The sequence below is a fragment of the Carassius carassius genome, chromosome 28 (assembly GCF_963082965.1).
Source record: "Carassius carassius chromosome 28, fCarCar2.1, whole genome shotgun sequence".
In the NCBI taxonomy this organism is placed as follows: domain Eukaryota; kingdom Metazoa; phylum Chordata; class Actinopteri; order Cypriniformes; family Cyprinidae; genus Carassius; species Carassius carassius.
This window is the reverse complement of record NC_081782.1, coordinates 24,188,794-24,214,619: the sequence shown is the minus strand read 5'-3', so window position 1 is coordinate 24,214,619 and position 25,826 is coordinate 24,188,794. Positions and strand designations below refer to the sequence as shown.

Here is a 25,826-nt window from a genome sequence, read left to right as displayed (position 1 = left end):
TCGTGGGCTTGGTCTACTGGGGTCTCCTTGCAGGATATTTGTATGGCGGCAGGTTGGGCCTCACCGTCTACATTTATCAGGTTTTATAAACTGGAGGTTCCGGCCTTGCAAGCAAGGTTGCTGTCGGTGTAGCCGAATCAGGGCCCTGATGGGAAATCTGAGTTCGTGAGCGTTATGCGCTACCGACTGTTGTATGGGCAGTATTGTGTAAGACCCGTATTGCCACATTGGTCACGCCTTGCCTGGACTGTGTGATGATTGTATTGCCGCATCTACGGGTGCCGCTACATATGGGACGGAAGGCTTTCCCCCCCTTTCCTGTCCTGGGCTCTCTGTGAGTCCCTCGGGTGACTGTGCACTGTAAATCCTGGGCGTGGCTTCAGGTTTATTGGTGTGTGATCCCGGCGCGCACGGCGTTTTACATGGGGTTCCCGTAGCGTCTTAGCTAAGACGCAGTACGAGAGAACTCTCGTAAGAGAACGTACTCGGTTACTTACGTAACCTCGGTTCTCTCTAGAAGAGGGAACGAGTACTGCGTTCTCTGCCGTGTGTACGATTCACTCTGGTTCGCTTCGGCGATGAAATAAATCAGGTGAGTCAGCCTTTTCGAGCTCCTTTTATAGGGTTGGGCCACACCCGTTTCGGCGGGAAGTGGCGTGATGGGCGCGAAGCATCCTAATTGGTCTGATATTGCATCAGCCTGTGCTCGATAGGCTGTGCACTTGCTGCAGAGCAGCCAATGAGCGAGCGAGCCGTCTCGCCTATGGCTGTGTACTGCTGCAAATGCACTTTACAAAAATTCAAAATTAAGGATAATTTTTTGCTTCAGTATTTCGTGAAAAGAGACTTTTCCCGTAGCGTCTTAGCTAAGACGCAGTACTCGTTCCCTCTTCTAGAGAGAACCAAGGTTACGTAAGTAACCGAGTATGTTTCCGCTGTCTTTCAGAGCTGTAGAGGTCCTTTCTGGGTGCTGATGGACCATCTGGTCTGGATACATACTGTATTCGGGTGACTGCGGTTACCCTCTGATCTGAATACAGACTTGATCTGGTGGCTAGGGTGACCTCGGAATAAGAGAAAAACAGACTATTATTAGCATAGTTACCATTCTTCTAATGATGTAGCAAGTACATCAGATGTTATGGGAAGTGTTCCTGGTTCCGGTTTACCTAATTAATGCAGCCTAAAAATCCTTTAACGGATTTGGATATTAGAAGCACATTAGTGTGTTATGTGTAAGCCAGGTTAAAGAGATGGGTCTTTAATCTAGATTTAAACTGCAAGAGTGTGTCTGCCTCCCGAACAATGTTAGGTAGGTTCGGGAAATGCTGGTATCATTACTGGTATCATCACATTATTTTTAATTTCAATACCAACTGGTACTGAAGTTGGTACTTTTGACAATCATACTGGAGACAGTACTTTTTCATTAATCCGTTTTCTTAAAAACATTGGTTTTTAATCAACTGTAAATCATGTTTTTTTTTTCTTTAGTAATTTCATATGATTTCATATGCTATCTGAATCCTTTCCCTACCCTTTTCATATGGTATTAATTGTATTTGTGCAGGTCTTAAGAGGGGCTAAAGTGAAATGGAAAAATTTATTTGCAGTGATCACCTTGTTGCATCCAGTGTAGACCACTTTTAGCCTATGTGGTTGGATGCAACAATGACTGTGTAGACACAAGGTCCCTCATTTCTAACATGAAAGCGAGAAACATAGAAACAAACGCAGATCCGAGTGCACAAATCAACTTAATACATGGTTCACATAATAATTTGAATATCATGCCCCTAAAACACCCTGGTTTTAGAAACTTACCCCTAGAGAAACGACATGAAAAAATATAACCTGGCCACAGAGGAAATGATCTTATGAAAGGGAAACTGATCTTAGTCTAAAAACACCTGTTAACCTTGTAATTGCAAACAATGTCTGTATTTTAAGTACCAGTAAATATATCAGAACATTTACAAACATTATATGAAAGTGAAAGTGACGTGACATACAACCAAGTATGGTGACCCATACTCATAATTCGTGCTCTGCATTTAACCCATCTAAAGTGCGCGCGCACACACACACACACGTTTGTTTTTGTGAAAAGTGGGGACATCCCATAGGCTTAATGGTTTTATACTGTACAAACTGTATATTCTATGGCCCTACACCAACCCTACACCTAACCGTAACCCTCACAGGAAACTTTGTGCATTTTTACTTTCTCAAAAAAACTAATTCTTTATGGTTTATAAGCGTTTTGAAAAATGGGGACATGGGTTATGTCCTCATAAGTCACCCTCTCCTTGTAATACCCGTGTCATACCCATGTCATTATACAAAGTTGTGTCCTGATATGTCCCAAAAACAAGAGCACACACACACACACTGTGAACACACAGTGAACACAAACCCGGAGCAGTGGGTAGCCATTTATGCTGCGGTGCCCGGGGAGCAGTTGAGGGTTCGGTGCCTTGCTCAAGGGCACTTCAGTCATGGTATTGCTGGCCCAAGACTCGAACCCACAGCCCTAGGGTTAGGAGTCAAGCTCTCTAACCATTAGGCCATGACTTCCACAGTCCATTTATTTCCTCCTCCACAACAAATCCTTTAAATTTATTGATATCACAGAAAAAGAATTAAAATCTATAAAATTATATAAGCAAAACTGAAATGGCATTCGGCACGAACCTTTCTCATTGCACAAGAATCCAAATGTTTCCATTTATGTTTCCATGTAACATATGGTTGCTAAACTATTTATTATGTAAAGAAAGGCTTTATACTTCATTCATGTTCCAATATCCACATAAAACATCATCCTTCACATGTGCACAAATTGTTTTACAGCAGACATTTTAAATTGAGCAGTTTAAGGGTGCTTTCACATCTCTAGTTCGGTTCATTTGGTCCGAACCAAGGGCAAACAATTATACATTGTAGCATTTTTCAACTTTTTTGGTTCCTTTTCCCACCACACTGATTGCTTTGGTCCGAACCAGTTGAAACGAACCAAAATGCAGTCACGTGACAACATCCACATCACTCATTGGCCATGACATATTTCCCAAACTGCTTTTCGATTGGTCAGAATTTACGTGCAGGAAAATTCCAACATAAAAGGAAAAGCCAGCAAACAACACAGAGACAACACAACTATGGCATCGCTCGTAACTTCAAGCGGAGGCGTGCATTAATTCTTCTTAACTCTGACATGCTCATGACATGCTCAAATTTCTATGAGGCTCCGCACCTCCTCACTACTCCAAGTTTGTCCACGAGTTGCCATGCTAAAGTGCAAACTGTCAACAAACACTTCCTCATCCCATAATGCACAGCGCAGCTGACTACGGCAGCTGGTTTAGTCCAAAAATGATCAGTACTTTTTGCAGTTGGGTCTGTTCGAGGTCGGATCACGTTCTCACCACAAACGAACTGCTCCAGAGTTCGTTTGAAAGCGTACCGAGACCACCTCTTCAAGCAGGTCTCGATACGCTTGTTTAGTCCGCCTTTGGTGCGCATCCGAGTGCGATTGCTGCTTTCACACCTGCCCAAACGAACCGCACCAAAGGGGGAAACAAACTCTGGTACGATTCAACTGAACTAAATGAGGCAGGTGTGAAAGCACCCTAACATTTATGTTTGGCTGACTGCACTTAAGTTTGATGATGATTGGCTGAAATGTCAAGTTAGCAATGCTAAAAACTGATGTGTGTGCGTGCATGAGGCACCTGTGCGATCAGTTGGATTTAATAAAATAAAAATATTAAGAAAAATAAAATTAGTTGAAAATTAGTTACACTTTTTTATTTATTTATTTGGTAATATGTTAAACATATTTAAGACCTATTTATTTTTATTACTTGTATATACTTAATTTCTGTTGCAACAATATGTGTATTCGTATGGTCTGTTGTTTATGCTGCCATTTGCGCAAATAAAGCTAAAGTTCTTAAGGAAAAAAGACATTCTAATCTTACTGGTTAATTATTGACTAAAGAGCTTTGGTTGTCGCTCGGGCAAATAATCTAAATTAAGAAAATGCTGGCATACTATTCTCTGCTTTTACTATAGTAGTTTTTTTTTTTTACTGCAGATTACTATACCACACGCAAGTTCAGGATTGTTCAATGCATGTTCAACTCAAAAACTTGAAACTTCAAAGACCTGAAGTGCGATTTGATTGTAGCATTTATACAGAAATACTTGGATGACAGACTTTGCTCAGATATTTAAGGATCACCATAACATTTCAGATGCTATGCAATGAGATCAGTCTGTTGCTTAGTCAGATTACGCTTTTCCGTCTTGCAAAGTCACATGACTTTTTTGATGCACATGGGGGAATTTATTCAGTAACTGTTTCCATCTCCCATTATTCACTTTCACACCACATTCACTTTTTTGCAAACGTCAAAAACTACCACAAGCGAGCGTAAAATATTTTTCGTGAATAAGGGATTTTCCCCCCCCAAAATTTTGCATTTCCATCACTCGTTTCTGATGCAATACTTCAAAACACCTCTCTTATATTTGCTCATCTCCTACTATATTTGTGAGGCAATGATGTGAAAGTAGGTGTTGATCCTCTATATGGACGATATTTTTCAATAGAAGCTGTTTTTATACTGAGGATGTTTTGAGTTCTGACACTTACAGGATGTTTTTATTGTATAAAAATATATCTCAATTTATGACCCTTTTTAATGTCATTTTATTGTTTCTTTGTACAGTCGTGGCCAAAAGTTCTCTTACGAGAGCTCTCTCGTACTGCGTCTTAGCTAAGACGCTACGGGAAAAGTCTCTTTTCACGAAATACTGAAGCAAAAAATTATCCTTAATTTTGTATTTTTGTAAAGCGCATTTGCAGCAGTACACAGCCATAGGCGAGACGGCTCGTTCGCTCATTGGCTTGTTCTGCGGCAACTGCACAGCCTATCGAGCACGGGCTGATGCAACATCAGACCAATACGGGTGTGGCCCAACCTATAAAAGGAGCTCGAAAAGGCTGACTCACCTGATTTTTCATCTCTTCAGCGAAGCTCACGCATCGCTGGATCACGGAGGAAGCAAGCGCCGTCTGAGAAAGCATATCAGCAGGACGAGCCATTCTGAAGCTGCTGGCATCGCCGCCTTCCACTGCCGTAACACTCGTAAAAGAGCTCGCGTCTTTTTTAAGATGCCTTCCTGCGGCTCGTCAGAGCCCCACTCAGCGAGGGAGACCGGTACGTCATCTGTGTCTCCTGCCTGGGTGAAGATCATGCAGCGCGCGCTGACGGCGGATGCCCCCACTGCGAGCTGTTGCCATGGTGACTCTGAGGACTCACCTGGCCTTTTTCTCTGAGCCTGCATTCTCCGCTGCGCTGAGGCGCCGTAAAAGCATCGCTTCCAGCGGATTCCGGAACCGTCTTCAGCTCAACCGAGCTCGCCGGTTCGCCCTGCTTCACCGGCCCCCCCTGCATCGCTTCCCGGTGGGCAGCGCCCGCTGTTTGCCGGCGCGCCGTCCGAGGAAGTCGATCTCAGGGCCGCGTCGGGGGAAGAGGACACGCGCTCTCTGCTAGCTTCGGGCAGTGAGGGCTGGGCGAGCTCCGAGGATCTCGCGCCTTCTGCTCAGAAGCCCAGCAGACGAGCTGACATCGAGAAGGAGCCGGGGCGAATGCTCGTGTTGGCCGCGACGAGTCTCGGCCGCGAGTGGTTTGCACCAGCACCCCCCCTCTCGTTCCCGGCTGGATGGTATTTCCCTTTAGGATGAGCGTACTTCTCAAAGCCCGCCTCATTTCTTCCTGAGCTTCACGAATTAGGTGGCTTGGAACGCTCCATATTCAGCGCGAACTCGTTCGTCTGTCTCACTAGCATTCTCCACACTGATGATGCTAAAAACAGGAACTACCAGTCACTTCCGCCGGTGGAACAGGCGATAGCGACGCACCTTTGTCCGCCCTCTGCTGGACGGCGGCAAAAGCGGTGTTGCCATCTGAAGCCTGCTGTGTGACGCTGCGTCTGCACTACTCGCGATGGCTGCTTCATCGAAGCACAGGTGTACGAGTTCCGCTGTGGCCGAGCTCTCACCCAAGCGCGCCGCAGTTTCAGTTCCAAAGATTGTGACTGTTTCAGCGTCTTTTGCAATGCGCAAGCCTGTACGGTTGCCCGCTTGCCTGCACACAAAAATCGTTATCACGGCTACCCAGATATTTCCCGAAAAAGGTGTAATTTATGGTGTTCCGGCCACGGCTGATGGTGCTATAAATGTAGTGAAGATGCCCACTGCTCAGTGCCCATCTCCACATATAAGCACAGCCCTTCACACAGGGCTCGCGCCCATAAAAGCGACTCAAGTCGATCGCGCACACTGCATAGTAGACGTGCCCACTCCTCAGTGCCCACAATCACTATGTCACACGCGTCATGTGGTTTCTGTAAAAACGAAACCCGTGCACGTTCGTCCGGCCACGGCCGATGGTGCTATAAATGTAGGGACGATGCCCACTCCTCAGTGCCCATCTCCACATGTAAGCACAGCCCTGCACACAGGGCTCGCGCACATAAGATCGACACAGATCGTTCGAGCGCGCCGCATAGTAAACGTGCCCACTCCCCAGTGCCCACATACACTATGTCACATACGGCGCGTGGCTTCTGTAAAAATGAGGCCGGTGCACGTACGCTCTGCACAGGCAGACAGCGAGTTGAAAGTGGTAAATGTGCACATATGCAGCCCACAGTTACTCGCAGACATATTGAGTCCCACGGGACCTGCTCAGCCTTCCCCCAGTCGGTTAAGCGCCGGGATGGGGTCGAGGAGGAGCGATCTGCTCTTAGTGATCAGTGCGCTCCCCGCCTCAAATGCGCAGCACACACGAGCGCCGCCGTTGCCCGGTCAACAGAGCACGCTTCGCATCCAGCCCTTAGCCATTCATGCAGATGCATGGTCAGCGCTTCCAGGGGTTTCGGATTGGGTGCTAGGCATTATAAAGAGAGGCTACTCGCTACAGTTTTTTCGACGCCCTCCGCGCTTTTCAGCGCGCGTCGAAACTACGGTCAAAACAGAAGTAGCACACATACTTCGGGCCAAAATATCAAAACTGTCGAGCAAAGGGGCTGTAGAGCCTGTGTCTCAAGCTCAAAGCGAGGGGGGGCTGTACAGCAGATACTTTCTGGTGCCCAAGAGAGACGGGGGTCTCAGGCCCATACTGGATCTAAGACAGCTGAACAAGGCATTGATGAAACGCAGTTTCAAAATGCTTACGACCAGGAAACTCCTCGCACAGATTCGCAGAGGGGACTGGTTCATGTCAATAGATCTGAGGGACGTGTATTTTCAAATACAGATAGCGTCAAACCACAGGCGATATTTGAGATTCGCCTTCGAGGGCCAGGCATACCAGTTTACAGTCCTCCGTGGCTCCTCGTACGGTTACGAGGTGCATGGATGCAGCGCTCGCTCCTCTCAGACTCAGAGACATGCGAATGCTGGATTATTTGGACGACTGGCTGGTTCTGGCCCGATCACGAGCGGAGCTCGTGGACCACAGGGCCGTTTTACTCGATCACCTCGAGAAGCTCGGCCTCAGTGTCAATTGGGCGAAGAGTTCGCTGAACCCCAGTCAGACGATTCTGTTTCTGGGTATAGTTCTGAACTCGTGTTCCATGACGGCGCGGCTGTCACCACTGCGCGTGATGGGCATTCAGCGCGCAGCGAGTTCTTTCCGCTGCGACGCGACCGTGTCGCTCAAACACTGTCAGAAGATGCTGGGCCTCATGGCCTCAGCATCTCCGGCTCTGCAGCTGGGCCTGCTCCGCATGTGCCCCCTGCAGTTCGGGCTGAAGACGCGGGTGCCGCGCAGAGCGTGGGCGTCTGGCCGGCTGCATCTCAAGGTCAATCAGAGCTGTGTCACAGCTCTGGCACCTTGGACAGCGAACGGTTGGTACCGATCAGGTGTAAGCCTGGGGACTTCCCCGAATGTGAAGATGGTGTCGACGGACGCCTCCACTTCGGATGGGGAGCGCTGCTCGAGGGCAGACCGTCCTTTGGCCTATGGTCAGAACGGGAAAAGCTCCATCATATTAACTGTCTGGAAATGCTGGCAGTGGAAAATGCGCTGATGCGCTTTTGTCCCCAAATCAAGGATCACCACGTCTTAGTCCGTTCGGGCAACATGTCTGTGGTGTCCTACATAAATCGCCAGGGCGGTCTTGGGTCCTGAAACCTGTACAGGCTAGCGGAACGCCTCCTGGTTTGGGCTCAGCGCGATGTGCGTTCGCTGAGGGCAGTGCATGTGCCTGGGCTACAGAATCTGGGTCCAGACAGGCTGTCCAGAGGCAATGTTCCTTCAGGCGAATGGGCTCTACACCCGCAAACAGTCCGGCTGTTGTGGGAGAGATTTGGCAGGGCGGAGGTGGACCTCTTCGCGTCCCACGAAAACGCTCACTGCCCTGCGTTCTTTTCCAAGAACGAAAGTGCGCTGTCACGGGAATGGCCGTGCTGCCCGCTTTATGCTTTCCCTCCCGTCTCCCTCCTTCCGCAGGTGATAGAACGGGTGAGAGAAACGAGATGTTCAATACTGCTTGTAGCACCTCTTTTGAGGAACCAACCATGGTTCCCAGATTTGATGCAGTTAGCAGATGTCGCCCCGTGGCCAGTACCGTTGAGGAGGGACCTCCTCCCGCAGGCCAGGGGCTCGATTTGGCACCCTCAACCAGAGTTGTGGTCCCTCCATGTGTGGGCGCTCAACGGTTACCCGCTGATCTCGCAGTGGGAGTGCTGAATACCATCACTCAGGCTAGAGCTCCGTCGACACGACGTCTGTATGCCTCGAAGTGGTCAGTGTTCTCCAGCTGCTGCACAGCTCGAGGATTTTCACCCCTTAGTTGTGAGGTGACGGAGGTTCTCTCCTTCCTACAGGAGATGTTGGATAAGGGCAGAGCCCCATCCACGCTCAAAGTTTATGTGGCGGCCATCACAGCGTTTTCTGAAACAGCGCTCGGTCAGTCAATAGGAAGGAATGATTTGGTCATCCGGTTCCTCAGAGGAGCTAGGAGGCTGAATCCTCCCAGACCTCCGTCAGTCCCTATGTGGGACCTCGCGGCGGTTTTGGAGGCCATGAAGGGTCCCCCTTTTGAGCCTATCCAATCGATTAGCCTTCAGCATCTGTCGTTCAAGACAGTATTCTTGTTGGCTCTCGCTTCGGTGAAGCGTGTGGGTGATTTGCACGCGCTCTCGGTGAGCCAGTCGTGCTTGGAGTTTGGGCCTAATGACTCAAGGGTCATACTCAAACATAGGCACGGTTATGTGCCGAAATCCGTCAACACGCCGTTTCGGGCTCAGGTTATTGCCCTGTCAGCCCTGCCGGTGTCAGGAGAGGATAGAGACTTGAGTCTTCTTTGCCCTGTCAGGGTTTTAAGAGCTTATGTGTCTCGCTCTGCTGCCTTTCGGCAGACGGAGCAGCTGTTTGTCTCGTTCGGCGGACGTTCCAAGGGAATGGCTGTTTCGAGACAGACTCTATCCAGATGTATAGTTGACGCCATAGCGTTAGCTTACGCTTCCAGGGGCCATCAGTGCCCGTTGGGTGTCAGAGCACACTCCACAAGAGGCGTCGCCTCGTCGTGGCCGTGGTCTACTGGGATCTCCTTGCAGGATATATGTATGGCGGCAGGTTGGGCCTCGCCGTCTACATTTATCAGGTTCTATAACCTGGAGGTTCCCGCCTTGCAAGCAAGGCTGCTGTCGGTATAGTCGAATCAGGGCCCTGAGGGGAATTCTGAGTTCATGAGCGCTATGCGCTGCCGACTGTTATATGGGCAGTATTGCGTAAGACCCACATTGCCACATTGGTCAGGCTTTGCCTCGGCTGTGTGATGTCATATTGCCGCATCTACGGATGCTGCTAGATATGGGACGGAGGGCTTTCCCCCTTTTCTGTCCTGGACTCTCTGTGAGTCCCTCAGGTGACTGTGCACTGTAAATCCTGGGCGTTGCTTCAGGTTTATTGGTGTGTGATCCCTGCGCGCACGGCGTTTTGCATTGGGTTCCCGTAGCGTCTTAGCTAAGACGCAGTACGAGAGAGCTCTCGTAAGAGAAAGTACTCGGTTACTAAACGTAACCTCGGTTCTCTCTAGAAGAGCGAACGAGTACTGCGTTCTATGCCGTGCGCACGATTCACTCTGGTTCGCTTCGGCGATGAAATCAGGTGAGTCAGCCTTTTCGAGCTCCTTTTATAGGTTGGGCCACACCCGTTTCGGCGGGAAGTGGCAAGAAGGGCGCGAAGCGGCCTTATTGATCTGATGTTGCATCAGCCCGCGCTCGATAGGCTGTGCAGTTGCCGCAGGACAAGCCAATGAGCGAACGAGCTGTCTCGCCTATGGCTGTGTACTGCTGCAAATGCGCTTTACAAAAATACAAAATTAAGGATAACTTTTTGCTTCAGTATTTCGTGAAAAGAGACTTTTCCCGTAGCGTCTTAGCTAAGATGCAGTACTCGATCGCTCTTCTAGAGAGAACCAAGGTTACGTTTATTAACCGAGTACGTTTTGAGAATTACATAAATATTAGTTTTCAAAAAGTTTGCTGCTAAACTGTTTTTAGATCTTTGTTTCAGTTGTTTCTGTGATGTACTGAAATATAATTACAAGCACTTCATACGTTTCAAAGGCTTTTATCGACAATTACATGACGAATCCTCTTTAGGAGACGATCCTGGTGCTTGCTGGACTTTCTTGGATGCCCTGAAGCCTTCTTTACAAGAATTGAACCTCTTTCCTTGAAGTTCTTGATGATCCTATAAATTGTTGATTTAGGTGCAATCTTAGTAGCCACAATATCCTTGCCTGTGAAGCCATTTTTATGCAACGCAATGATGGCTGCACGCGTTTCTTTGCAGGACACCATGGTTAACAATGGAAGAACAATGATTTCAAGCATCACCCTCCTTTTAACATGTCAAGTCTGCCATTCTAACCCAATCAGCCTGACATAATGATCTCCAGCCTTGTGCTCGTCAACATTCTCACCTGAGTTAACAAGACAATTACTGAAATGATCCTCAGCAGGTCCTTTAATGACAGCAATGAAATGCAGTGGAAAGGTTTTTTTGAAGTTATTTTTGAAGTTAATGATCATGGCAAAGAAGGACTATGCAATTCATCTGATCACTCTTCATAACATTCTGGAGTATATGCAAATTGCTATTATAAAAACTTAAGCAGCAACTTTTCCAATTTCCAATATTTATGTAATTCTCAAAACTTTTGGCCACCACTTTAGAGCCAGACAGAATGAATGAATGCCTACATTTATGTCAGTGTTTAAGGTTAAGGATAATGGAATAATGTTTTTGTTGTTGTTTTGTCTTTGGGTATTCCACAGGCACATTGGGTTATTGAGAGTGAAAGGGAAAAAAATGAATCTTCAGAAAATTCCTCTACAGACCGTCAGGCAGTTTTTCATTCAGGATGTGACACTCTCAGAGCACCCTGACCTTTTCAGCCCAGAGCAGCCCAACGTCATGCTCAAAGTCATGGCTTTCTGCCAGGAGAAGGTACATGCAATACAGTTAAACATGTTAGATATTATTAAAAACCAGTTTTAACTGGACAAATAAAGTTACTAAAGACAAATTTGGATGCTTTCTTAACGTCAGATGACTAAATTACGTGTTAGACATTTATTTGTTGTGGCTGGTTGCTAGGGGTTTTCTGCAGGTAAGTCCGATTTTTTTGGCAGTTTACTAATGTACTGATCAGTTAGAAAAGTCATATTTTAGAAGCAGTTACTACAAATTTCATCCATCCTTTTGGTCTATGGATTAAATATATCTTGTTATTGTTATACATTGTTATTCTTCTAGTTATTGACCTATAGCAGCTAATGAAACGGAAGTCTCACCCATAGGCTTTCTCCCGTGTTGAGGAAAAAGGTGGATTTGAACACTTTGAACACAAATTTGAACCAACAACTTTTTAGGTTGAACAAAAAAAGGCAACAGTTTCATCTACAGAACTCAAGAAGAGGGAAATTTGTGTGCTAATTGCAAGTGGCATTCGGAGTCTTCAAATTAAGCATGAAATGGAAATTGCAATTTTGTTTTCTTGTGACATTAATCTGAGTAAAAAGGCTTCTCAAACTAGGTAAAATATAGGGCGGACCAATGTCCATCAGAAATTGATTGGCCCATTGTAGTTTGCTAATTGCTGCTTGTGAGAAGTTGCTGAAAAATATGAGCTAGTACGTTTGCCAGATGTTGGTGAGAAAGAGACTACTGTTTTGATGGAGTTTTTAAAATCAATCCACCATTGAGGTAAAATGTTTGAAAGTTTGGGAAAAAGTTCACTCAGGAATTACTGGACATTGATATTTCATTCCTTTTATTCTTTTAGGTTGAAGAGATGCTTGAAGAGGCAGAGAGACAGAGACTTGGAAATTCTCTAACTCCCGAGAAACCTCTCATCAGGCTACGAGTGTGTACACCTCTCTTTGCCTGGATTTATTATTTGTTGTTTTATCAGTCCAAGAAATACTGAATGATATACCAGTAATACATCTTTCATCTTACATCATGTGCCTCTCTCTCTCCAGGTGGATTATAGTGGGGGTTTTGAAGTTTTTAACACTATGCGCTTTAGTCAGAAGTTTGTAGATCAAGTGGCAAATCCCAAAGACATCCTGCATTTTATCAGACACAGAGAGCCCAAAGACAACGTTAAAGGCAAGTCACACACATCCGCTTAAGCAATAATGCTGTAATATTATGAATATTGTTAAGATGTGCATTGAGGTTCTTCAGCTATAGCTCTAGTATTTTCACAATATAGGACAGCCTCAATTGTTTTTTTTTTTTATAAAATCGTTGGTACATAACAGGATAAAGGATACAAATGTACCTTAAAACCCCTTATTTTCAGCATGGAGCCAGAAATGACATACTCAAAATAAAAAGGTTTCTGCTCATGATTCTTTCTGACTAGATAAATAATCAACATATGTCCACAAAGCTGACACTTCAAAGTTTACTGTTCAATATTCAGAATTACTCAGACTGTTATTATAATAAAGATATATAAGCTCAAACACAAAAATAAAAATATTCAAAACATGGAAAGCTTATAAAGACTGTATTTGCTACATTTGTGTAAGCAGTACACATACAAACATGAGCAATGGAAACGCTGTACATACCAGATCCGTCATAATAACGAGTCATAAACACATCCACAGCTGTAAATCCCGGTTTAGTTAGAAAAGTAAGGGTCCACTGAATGACATCTCATGGAGCACGTTTAGTCCAACGAAGCAATAACGTTGTAAAAAGTGCTCTACCAAACTTATAATTGTAACAGTTTCCTACTTCAGTGTGTTACAAACATAATTTTGGTGTCTTTGGGAAGAAGACCCTTTGGGCTTTACTTTTTATCAACTAGATTTGATAATGCTCAAAAATATTAAAAGTTATAGACACTGAAGTGTCTTGAATTTTTTTTTTTACCACACTTAAATATTTTTTTATTTGATATGAAAATACATTAAATGATACCTGGAGCAATCTAGAAAAGTAATGGGTTGAAAGTCACATGTCTCATGAGTTTCTATTTCAAATCTGAATAAGATATCATGAAAAATGAGACTCCTACAAATATTTTTATGAGACTATATCTACACCTCCCACCCCCCAAATTTAAGAAAATATATTTCCCAATAGTATTGAAGGCTTCTACAAACTATTTAGTCATTAAACATACCACTGCATAGATTTTTTCCATTATAAAACACTAGACGGAAACTTAGACATCATATAAGTGATTTATTTGAGCACTAGCAGAATACAATAAGAATAATTTGAGTAAGAAAAAAAAGAATAACACGAAAAAAGAAAAAGAAAAATTTAACTTTGTTTGCCAGTTACAGAAAATCCTGAGATTGCTAGAAATGCAGCATTTACTATGAATTACGATACAAATAAGTGCTGATGGCCACTTATACAGATGGTAATAACACAAATGTGCAAAAGTAAATAATCCACTCTCTCTATTCATATAGACGTGTTCACTTTGATAGCCGTGATCATACAGTAATAGCGAGCTGATTTGGGCTGATTTGCACTCAAACAGATGGTAATCATGCAGATGCATTCACAAAAAACACACTCTCACATATATAAAAACTGTTGAAAAATAAAAGAAACAAAGAAAAAGGCGACCGCTATAAGTTCTGCCTCCATCAGTTGACAGGTGCGTCAGAGCGCGTCACAAGGGAGCGCCAAAATTCAAATAAACTATCTTTCGCCTATCTTTCATTCATTCTTTTTTCCGGTGGATTGTCTCATTCTGTTTGTGACACTGTACTCTGCAAAACCATGCCGTGTTTTTACTACTAAGATGCAGTTTCTGACCGTGAGCTATTCCATAACGGACACAATTCTGTCACTGAAGAACTGAAATGTAAACAAAGGAATTATGATCCATATTACAACGTTATTGCTTCATTGGACTAAACGTGCTCCATGAGATGTCGTTCAGTGGACCCTTACCTTTCTAACTAAACTGGGATTTACAGCTGTGGATGTGTTTATGGCTCGTTATTACAAAGGATGTGGTATGTAAAGCATTTCCATTGCTGATGTTTTTATGTGTACTGCTTACACAAATGTAGCAAATACAGTCTTTATAAGCTTTCCATTGAAAAACAGCGATCTGCCGTCGATGTTTGAGGCTTAGATCTTTATAATGATACATAGTTTGTCGAGATTAAATTTGTCCCGTTTCATTTAATCTATTCGTAAACACTGACACGTGCGAGTTTAGAGGCTTTCAGGACGAGGGCGTTCTGGTGCTGGCTAACAGGTTAAATAGTGTCTGTGCATTTATTTCCAATCAAGTCAATGATATCGCTGTAGATGAAGTGACCCCAACTAAGCAAGCCAGAGGTGACAGCGGCAAGGAACCGAAACTCCATTGGTGACAGAATGGAGAAAAAAAACCTTGGGAGAAACCAGGCTCAGTCAGCGGGCCAGTTCTCCTCTGACCAGATGAAACCAGCAGTTCAATTCCAGGCTGCAGCAAAGTCAGATTGTTCAGAAGAATCATCTGTTTCCTGTGGTCTTGTCCCGGTGGCCGTCTGAGACAAGGTCTTTACAGGGGATCTGTATTTGGGGCTCTAGTTGTCCTGGTCTCCGCTGTCTTTCAGGGATGTAGAGGTCCTTTCTAGGTGCCGATCCACCATCTGGTCTGGATACGTACTGGATCCGGGTGACTGGAACTGGTGACTACGGTGACCTCGGAATAAGAGAGAAACAGACTAATATTAGCGTAGATGCTATTCTTCTAATGATGTAGCAAGTACATCGGGTGTTATGGGAAGTGTTCCCGGTTCTGGTTTACCTAATTAATGCAGCCTAAAAATCCTTTAACGGATTTGGATATTAAAAGCATATTAGTATGCTATGTGTAAGCCAGGTTTAAAAGATGGGTCTTTAATCTAGATTTAAACTGCAAGAGTGTGTCTGACTCCTGAACAATGTTAGGTAGGTTATTCCAGAGTTAAGGCGCCAAATAGAAAAAGGATCTGCCACCCGCAGTTGATTTTGATATTCTAGGTATTATCAAATTGGCTGAGTTTTGAGAACGTAGCGGACGTAGAGGATTTTAATATAAAAGGAGCTCATTCAAATACAGAGGTGCTAAACCATCTGTATTTGAAGTTATACTCTATGACTTCTGGAAGCACCTCTTTTAGGAGCTTAGATTGTATAGGGTTTAACATACATGTTGTTGGTTTAGATAATGTAATAAGTTTATACAATTCTTCCTCTCTTATGGTAGAGAATGAGTAGAACTGTTTCTCAGGGGGTCTATAGTGCACTGTCTGATGCAATACTTTAGCTGACTACTGAATGGTTACAATTTTATCTCTAATAGTATCGATTTTAGAAGTAAAGTAGTTCATAAAGTCATTACTGCTGTGAAGTTGGGAAATGTCAACACTTGTTGAGGCTTTATTTTTTTGTTAATTTAGCCACTGTTTTGAATAAATACCTGGGGTTATGTTTGTTTTCTTCTAAAAGAGAAGAAAAGTAATCGGATCTAGCAGTTTTTAATGCTTTTTTGTAGGATAGGTTACTTTCCCGCCAAGCAATACGAAATACCTCTAGTTTTGTTTTCCTCCAGCTGCGCTCCATTTTTCGGGCTGCTCTCTTTAGGGTGCGAGTATGCTCATTATACCATGGTGTCATACTGGTTTCCTTAACCTTCCTTAAGTGTAAAGGAGCAACTGTATTTAATATGCTAGAAAAGAGAGAGTCCATAGTTTTTGGTTTTGGTCCATAGTCAGAAGTTTTGGATATGCTAAGGAATTCGGATACATCAGGAAGATGACTTAAAAAGCAGTCTTTTGTGGTAGAAGTGATGGTTCTTCCATACTTGTAACAAGAAGTAGAAGTTACAATTTTGGCTATATGAAGTTTGCGCAAAACTAAATAATGATCTGAGATATCATCACTTGGCTGCGTAATTTCAACACTATCAACATCAGTTCCATTTGACAGTATTAAATCTAGAGTATGATTTTAAAAACGAGTAGGTCCCGAAACGTGTTGTGTAAGCCCAATAGAGTTCAGAATGTCTATAAATTCTGACCCCAATGCATCTTTTTCATTATCAACATGGATTTTAAAATCACCAACTATTACAATTTAATCTGCAGCCAGAACTAACTCGGATGTAAAATCACCGAACTCTTTAATAAAGTCAGTATGGTGCCATGGTGGCCTGTATACAGTTGCCAGTACAAACATAACCGGGGATTTATAATAAACATTTGTTTCTCTGGATAATGTTATATGAAGCTCCATTACTTCAAACGAGTTATACTTGAAGCCTGCCCTCTGAGAAATCCTGAAAACGCTGTTATAAATTGAAGCAACACCTCCCCCTTTGCCTTTTAGACGCGGCTCATGTTTATAACAGTAATCTTGGGGGGTGGACTCATTTAAAATAATGTAATCATCAGGTTTTAGCCAGGTTTCTGTCAAACAGCACATCTAGATTATGATCAGTGATCATATTATTTACAAAAAAGTGTTTTCGGAGAAAGGGATCTGATATTCAATAAGCCAAGCTTTATCATTTGTTTATCCATATTGCATCTGTTTTTTCTGCGTGCGCGAGAGAGGGGGCGCGCGCGCGCGAGAGAGAGAGAGGGCGCGCACGCGAGAGAGAGAGAGAGAGCGAGAGAGAGAGCGAGAGAGAGAGCGCGCATACCAGAGAGAGAGAGAGAGATATAGAGAGATTGTGCGAGAGAGAGAGCGAGACAGAGGGAGAGAGAGAGAGCGAGTGAGCCGTCTTCAAACAACACGAGCGCTGTCTTGCTCTCTCTCCCTCGCGCATATTAATCAATTGACACGATGGTGTCGATGTTTAAATCATTAAAAATGAGAATGTAAGTGTGCTCACCCCATTTTTATTTGTAAGAAAAAATTAGAGTCTGAAGTATGTATTTATTTATCCCATTTTGCTGCATCTAATTCTCAAACCTGGTTAAGCTTTTTATGAATTGGATTTGTCTGGTCCAGCTGTATATCCATTGTATATCTTCAGTACACTTGGTATAAAGCATACATCATATAGACCACTTTTGTATGCTTTTTGAAGCTTGACAGTCCCAGTCACTGTAATTACACTAAAAGGAGCAGCCAATACAAAACAACAACATTTCTTTAAAAGTTTGATTAATGTCAGTCATGTGGGTTTGGAATGACATAAGGTTCAGTGAATGATGTCAGTTTCACTAATGCTACTTCAAAACGTTGCTTTTGACTTATTAATTGAACATCTTGTATGACTGCATATGCATGATTTTTAGATTAGTATTTAAGTTTATGCTATGTGTGTTCTGCAGAAGAAGGTATGGACTTTGCGGCAATTCTCTCTCGTCCCACCTCTGAAGTCTTACAGCTGAGAGTGGAAGATCTTGTGAAAGAATACTTTCAGAAAGCTGAGAAGGTTTGTAGTTTGTCTGTTTGTAGAGGATACAGATCAGTCATTAGTCAAACTTTGATGTGAAGGAAAAGAGTTTTTGAAATTGGACAAAATGACATGGGTACCAGACTCTGTTCTTAATAGCTTTTAAGAGGGAAAGAACTACATCCCATGAAGCATTGATTTAATCAAATGAAAAAGGAGAAATAAATATAAAACTATAGATTTAAAAATGTTGATTGTTTATAAAGATATGCAAAATATGTATATACACATTTAAATAGTGTATGCTTATACGTGTATAAATAGTGTATTTAAATAGTGTATGGAGACATTATTCACAGTGCTTCATGGAAGTGGGTGGGTGTTAAAGAGTCCACTTGCTTGTTAGCTTTTCAATTTACTGATTAATGGTAGCTGTTTAGTTAGTGGGATGCTCATGTTTACTACAGTCAATAACTATTCTAATCCGTTATAATCTTGATTAACTTTATATTGTTGTTTTTTTAAAGTAGTTATATAGCAGAAGTTACTAAGTATTTTATTTTTAACAGGAGTATACAGCAAAATTGTAAGCATCATTCATACCTCTGTTATGAAATCAAGATGAACATGCCATCATGCTAAAATTGGTAAATTAGATAGATTCTCCATTTATAATGCAACTATTACATGTGAATTGTTTGTTTCTGTTTACATGTTTGTTAGAGGTTGCATTCAAATAAAATACTACCCAAACTATTCAAGATAAATCCAGTATCCATCCAGAATCCATAAATCCTAAATCCAGCGCTTCCTGTAAACTACAGACCGGTATTCCTTCTTCCATTCATTGCAAAGACACTTGAGCGAGCTGTGTTCAACCAGCTTTCTATGTTCCTTGTACAGAACAACCTCCTGGACAGCAACCAATCTGGCTTCAAAAGTGGCCACTCAACTGAGACTGCTCTGCTCTCGGTTACTGAAGCCCTGCAACTGACAAAAGCAACTTCAAAATCCTCAGTACTCATCTTACTAGACCTGTCTGCTGCTTTTGACACTGTTAATCACCAGATTCTCCTGTCCACCCTCAGGAAGATGGGCATCTCTGGAACCGCACTCCTGTGGGTTAGGTCATAACTCTGACAGATCCTTCAGTGTGTTTCTAAGATCCTTAAGATGTTTCTATGTCACAACAACTTGCTACTGGGGTTCCTCAAGGCTCAGTATTTGGATCACTTCTCTTCTCCATCTACATGACATCATTAGGATCTGTCATTCAGAAGCATAGCTTTTCTTATCACTGCTACGCTGATGACACGCAACTCTACTTCTCATTCCAACCAGATTACCCGATGGTAGCTGCTCGCATTTCAGCCTGTCTGAGTGACATATCTAGCTGGATGAATGACCATCACCTTCAGCTTAACCTTACGAAGACAGAACTCCTGGTGATTCCAGCTAACCCATTGCTTCATCACAACTTCTCTATACAGCTGGGTTCGTCAACCATTACTCCTTCGAGGACAGCCAGAAACCTAGGAGTTGTGATGGATCATCAGTTAAGCTTCACAGACCACATTGCTACAACGACCCAGTCCTGCAGATTTGCCTTATACAAAATTAGGAAGATTAGACCCTTCCTGTCAGAGCAAGCCACCCAACTTCTTGTCCAAGCTCTTATTTTTTCCAAACTGGACTATTGTAATGCTCTCCTGGCATGCCTTCCTGCATGTACTGTCAAGCCTCTGCAATTGATCCATAATGCAGCAGTGAGGGTTGTCTTCAATGAGCCAAAAAAAGCTCACGTTACTCCTCTCCTCATCAGGTTATGCTGGCTACCAGTAGCCACTCTCATCAAATTCAAGGTACTGATGCTTGCCTACAAGATGACCACTGGCACAGCACCGACATACCTAAACTCACTGGTTAAATCTTATGTGCCCTCCAGAAGTTTGCGCTCTGCAAGTGAACAACGCCTTGTGGTGCCATCCCAAAAAAGTTCAAAATCACACTCTCAGACCTTTTCCTGGATTGTGCCCAGCTGGTGGAATGACCTCCAAATCTCAATTCGTACAGCTGAGTCTTTACTCATTTTCAAGAAACAACTAAAGACTCCTCTTTTTCGCCAGCACTTAACCAACTAATACTAGCACTTTTCCTTTTTTTCCTGTCTTTTCATTTATTAAAAAAAAATAAAAAAATAAATCCTGGCTATGCGTTCTGTATAAGACTAACTAAGACTTGTCATGGCACTTGTATACTGTTGTTGTTCTCTTGTTGACCTGACTGCTTCTATTGTTCTCATTTGTAAGTCGCTTTGGATAAAAGCGTCTGCTAAATGATTAAATGTGAAATGTAAATGTAAGATGATTAATCACATCTTACTGGACTGCTCTGCTTCTAATTCAAGTAAATGTGTTAATTAATTAGTAAGGTCTCTAAAAGACTCAAAAACATTAGAATTTTTATCATAATTTAATTCAGAACATCTTGTATAAATTTGTTGTATTTTGTTTTATTTGCATTTAAAATATCATATTTTATTTTATGGGCATCTGTCCATAAAGGCCAGGCTCACCCTGAATTAATTGTTTTTACTTGTTTTTGTAAACTGATGGACAAGTGTATTGAGTATAATGAGTTTAGAAAATGTTTAATAGATTTGTTAAAAAAAGTTATAATTTAAAGTTAACTACCCATTGTATATATCTTGGCATGTAATGGTGTACGTTTCTGTATGTGTTCATGTGTAGAATGTGCAGTTGTCTCTGTTGACGGAGCAAGGCATGGGAAAGGCAGTGCAGGAGTTTGTGGATAAGGAGGAGAAAGATGCTATAGAAGAACTCATAAAATACCAGCTGGAGAAAACTCAACGGTTCCTCAGAGAACGACGGGTGGAAGCCACAGAGGAGAAGATTGATGAGGAGGTAAAATGTTGAACATTTAAGGAAGATCTAGTGAGAAATTTTAATTAAATAAGGAGTTAAAATCATTTTACAATGGCATTCTTTGCTTTCACAATGAGCTTGCTTGTCAGGTATCGGGTAGAGGGATGAGGCGAGGACTTAATGATGCAGATAGAAGGGCTCTTTAATAATAATAAAATAAAATAAACAAACTAAAACTACCCTGTAGGGGAAACAGACAAAAACTTGACAGGCAAGGCACGAGGAGCACATACAAACATTTGACAACGAACTAGCAACAAGACTGCAAACACAAGGAGAATAAATAGGGAGTTAATGAGGATGGTAACGATTTTTGAATTACATCAATAATCAGGTAACAAGATGGGTGAGGTCAAGACAATGAGAGCACATGGCACACAGGAACTAAGACAAAAGCCATGTGCTTGAACTAGATACACTCACGCAGCTAATGAGCAAACTCATAAGCCGCATGTTCAGGCAAGACAGCATGCAGCCAGCACAAACCAAGCTGCATGCAACTATACAAGAGAACAAGAAAAGCATGCAGCCGAACACAAACCACGTGCCACAGAACACACTTGGACAGAAGAGCACACGGAGGATTAAACTCGAGACTGCACGCTCCCACATCAAGACAGAACATGGAGCGCGAGTGTCCGGACCCCGTCATATACCACGCTCCAACATAAAACAGGAAATGCGGACGAGAGCGCATGGCTTGAGCAGCCTCGAAGCCACATGCTCACCTGGGAACAATGCCATAACAGGAGTGTCAGGGCTCTGTTACAAAACCATGAATAACACTAGACTGAAGTTACAGAACCCTGACACTACTTAATTTTAATTTCCTGTAACAGTCTAACTCTTTCAAGAAACAACATCTTTGTTACCATTTTCAGGGTGTAAATTGTACTCGTATTAAAAAAAGTAACCGATAACATTTTATAATAAATGCATACTATGAATCAATAATTAAGCATTAGTAAATAGTCAATTCATCATTTTTTAAGCATTGTCCCGACATGAATAGACATTAGTAAGCAGTTTATAAATACAGCAATAAATGGTTTGTTCTTGATTTAAAAGCATATCTACAGTAGGTGGACAGCCTATCTGGGCCTTACGCCGCGCGTACCATAACTGTAATTTAGTCGCATGTTAAAATCATTCGCGAAACTACCGCCAGGTGGCGCAAAGGGACGGATTGCGAAATGAATGTAATTGTAAAATAAGATAAAAGAAGGAAGTAAAACAACAATAACATTATGATATAACATTGTAACATTTAAAAAAAAAAAAACATTAAGAAATTTACAATTTGTTAATTTCAAAATGTAGGATAGTCTTAGGCTTCAGTCTACTAAACAAAATTTAAAAGAAGACCTTTACACAAAGGATCATATGCATAAATATAAGGCCTATATATATATATATATATATATATATATATATATATATATATATATATATACATATATATATATATATATATATATATATATATACATATATATATATATACATATATATATATATATATACATATATATATATATATATATATATATACATATATATATATATATATATATATATATATATATATATATATATAAGCTAAATGTTTTCATTTCATTTTCATTTCGGTTCATTCTTGGTTTAAAAAAAAATCTTCAGGTTCCATATGCAGAGCGAAATTGGAACGGTCCAGCATTTAGTAATAATTAGTTTTAAGTCTGTTATTATTCTTGATTTTTCAAACTACCAACACTTTGCTTTTTTGAATTATGCCTTATGTGTGACCAAAAATTAAGTATTATTTGTTTCAGCTGTTTGATCGCGCTGGTGCCTCGTGCACATATTCACTGGAAACAGCAGTCGTTCACCAGACATTCTGCTTAGCACTTTGACATATTGTTAATTATGATTTTTTTTCCATCGATACTGAAACACGACTGAACTACACAGCCTATTTACCTCATGAATAATAGTTAAGCTTCAAATGGGCAACATCACGAATATGGAAACGTTTGGATTTCTCCCGAATGAGAAAGCCCAACCTTACCTTATGCTTAGCTTTAAATTATTATTATTATTATTATTATTATTATTTATTACTAAGTATAGATTATTATATACTGCAATTATATTTATCCATTTGAATTATATATTTTTAATTCTTGTTTTGTTCTGATAAATTTGATAAATTTAAAGGATTTGTTGTAAAGTGAAGGGAAATAAAAATATCCTGTTGGTACATTATAACATTATTAGGCCAGGCGTTATTATTTCTAAATGTAATATAATGCAACTTATACCCGACTTATATTTTTTCCTCTCACAAACTCTGATTTATTTTTAGCGTGTCCTGTTAACCTGCACCAGAACGCCCTCGTCCTCAAAGCCTCTCCACACGCACGTGTCAGTGATTATGAATAGATTAAATGAAACAGGAAAAATTTAATCTTGACAAACTATGTATCATTATAAAGATCTAAGCCTCAAGCATCGACGACAGATCGCTGTTTTTCAATGGAAAGCTTATAAAGACTGTATTTGCTACATTTGTGTAAGCAGTACACATAAAAAAAATAAGCAATGAAAACGCTGTACATACCAGATCCGTCGTAATAATGAATCATAAACACATCCACAGCTGTAAATCCCGGTTTAGTTAGGAAGGTAAGGGTCCACTGAACGACATCTCATGAAGCACGTTTAGTCCAACGAAGCAATAACGTTGTAATATGGATCATAATTCCTTTGTTTACATTTCATTTCTTCAGCGACAGAATTGTTTGCGTCCGTTATGGAATAACTCATGGTCGGAAACTGCGTCTTGGTAGTAAAAACACGGCATGGTTTTGCAGCGTACAGTGTCACAAACAGAATGAGGCGATCCACCGGAAAAAAGAATGAATGAAAAATAGGCGGAAGATAGTTTATTTGAATTTGGCGCTCTCTCCTGAGAGCTGGTGACGCGCTCTGACGCACCTGTCAGCTGATGGAGGCGGAACTTATAGAGATCTACTTTTTCCTTTCTTTTAATTTTAGACAGTTTTTATATATGTGAGAGTGTTTTATGTTGAATGTGAATGTATCTGCATGATTACCATCTGTTTGAGTGCAAATAAGCCCAAATCAGCTCGCTATTACTGAATGGTCACGGCTATCAAAGTGAACGCGTCTATATGAATAGAGAGAGTGGATTACTTTGGCACATTTGTGTTATTAACATCTGTATAAGTGGCCATCAGCACATCAGCACTTATTTGCATCGTAATTCATTGTAAAATATGCATCTCTAGCAATCTCAGGATGTTCTATATTGGCAAACAAAGTTAAATCTTTTTTTTATTATTATTATTCTTATTTTTCTTACTCAAATTATTCTTATTGTATTTTTCTAGTGCTCAAATAAATCATTTATATGATGTCTAAGTTTCTGTCTAGTGTTTTATAATTGAAAAAAACTATGCAGTGGTATGTTTACTGACTAAATAGTTTGTAGAAGCCTTCAATACTATTGGGAAATATATTTTCTTATATTTGGGGGGTGGGGGGTGTAGACATAGTCTCATAAAAATATTTGCAGGAGTCTCATTTTTCATGATATTTTATTCAGATTTGAAATAGAAACTCATGAGACATGTGGCTTTCAACCCATTACTTATCTAGATTGCTCCAGGACTCATTTCATGTATTTTTATATCAAATAAAAAAATATTTAAGAGTGGTAAAAAAAATTCAAGGCACTTCAGTGTCTATAACTTTTAATATTTTTGAGTATTATCAAATCTGGTTGATAAAAATTGAAGCCCAAAGGGTCTTCTTTCTAAAGACACCACAATTATGTTTGTAACACACTGAAGTAGGAAACTATTACAATTATAAGTTAGTAAGAGCACTTTCAGCTGTGAGTCCCATAATGGGGGGTGCTGGCTAACAGGTAAAAAAAAAAAAAACATGCAGCAAACGAAAATAGGTGATTAATCTGTTAAAATGAAACCTATACACGACTCATATATTTTTTTTTCCTCTGACAAACTTAATTTTTTAGCGTGTTTAAAAAATAAAAAATAAAGAAAACATCCAGCAAATGAAAATAGGCGATTAATCCGTTAAAATTTGTTACTCTGGGATAACAGTAATTATGATTATTTTATACTTCAGAACAGAGCCTGGGCCTAATCTAGGCTATCCAGGTATTTTTTTTTTTTTTTTCATTAAATCTGAAAATGACATTGCATCACATTCACTACATGTGCTCTGGCGCAGATCAGCCTCCCGCGATGCTCAGCTGTGGACGATTTAAAAATGTTTGTTATAAAGGTTGCTGTCCCATTTTATACAGGAATTGTTCATTTAAAAAAATCGAATTATATTGTTAGTTCTAATTATATTGTTAACACAAGTTCATTTAGGCTATTTAACATGCACTGTGACATTTTATCAATTTTTACTTATAAACTCCTTGATAATTTAAAGTTAGTTTAATTGTATTTTAATTCAAGTTTAAAAAATTTGTTTTAATTGCTTAAATTATTTTTAGTAATTAATAATGTTATCATGTTTATTCTTGTAGAAAATACTTGTTTATTCTTTAAGAAAATAAGGGAAAAAATTTTGTGAGGCGGGAACAGAGGACTCCGCTTGGTCTTAAAGCCTTCCGCAAACACCCAAGATCACAAATAATGATTTTCCTAAAATAATGATTAATTATTAATTGATGATTTGTTATCATCATTATGGTCTTGTGAAAATAATAATATGGGCTGCGAGAAAATAATGAATACAAAGAGTAGTGCTGCTGAGTGCAGGCATGTTTCAGCCCAGTAACACACCGTTCTTCACAGCCAAAAAACAGACCGAATTCAGTTCAGCTGGAGGGGGTTGGGTTTTTGGGGGTAGTTATTTATGGCTTGTGGGGGTCGAGATAAAGGTGTG

At 41.2% G+C, this 25,826-nt stretch overlaps 1 protein-coding gene across 1 annotated transcript in view; it reads left to right on the top strand.

Moving 5' to 3' along the window:
• mre11a (MRE11 homolog A, double strand break repair nuclease) overlaps positions 1-25,826 on the top strand; it is a 254,367-nt gene that overhangs the window by 103,471 nt on the left and 125,070 nt on the right. Inside the window, exons 9-13 of the mRNA XM_059514860.1 lie at positions 11,366-11,537; positions 12,376-12,456; positions 12,575-12,704; positions 17,888-17,991; positions 20,703-20,876. Coding sequence (XP_059370843.1) covers positions 11,366-11,537; positions 12,376-12,456; positions 12,575-12,704; positions 17,888-17,991; positions 20,703-20,876 — 661 coding nt within the window. The remainder of the gene's footprint in view (positions 1-11,365; positions 11,538-12,375; positions 12,457-12,574; positions 12,705-17,887; positions 17,992-20,702; positions 20,877-25,826) is intronic.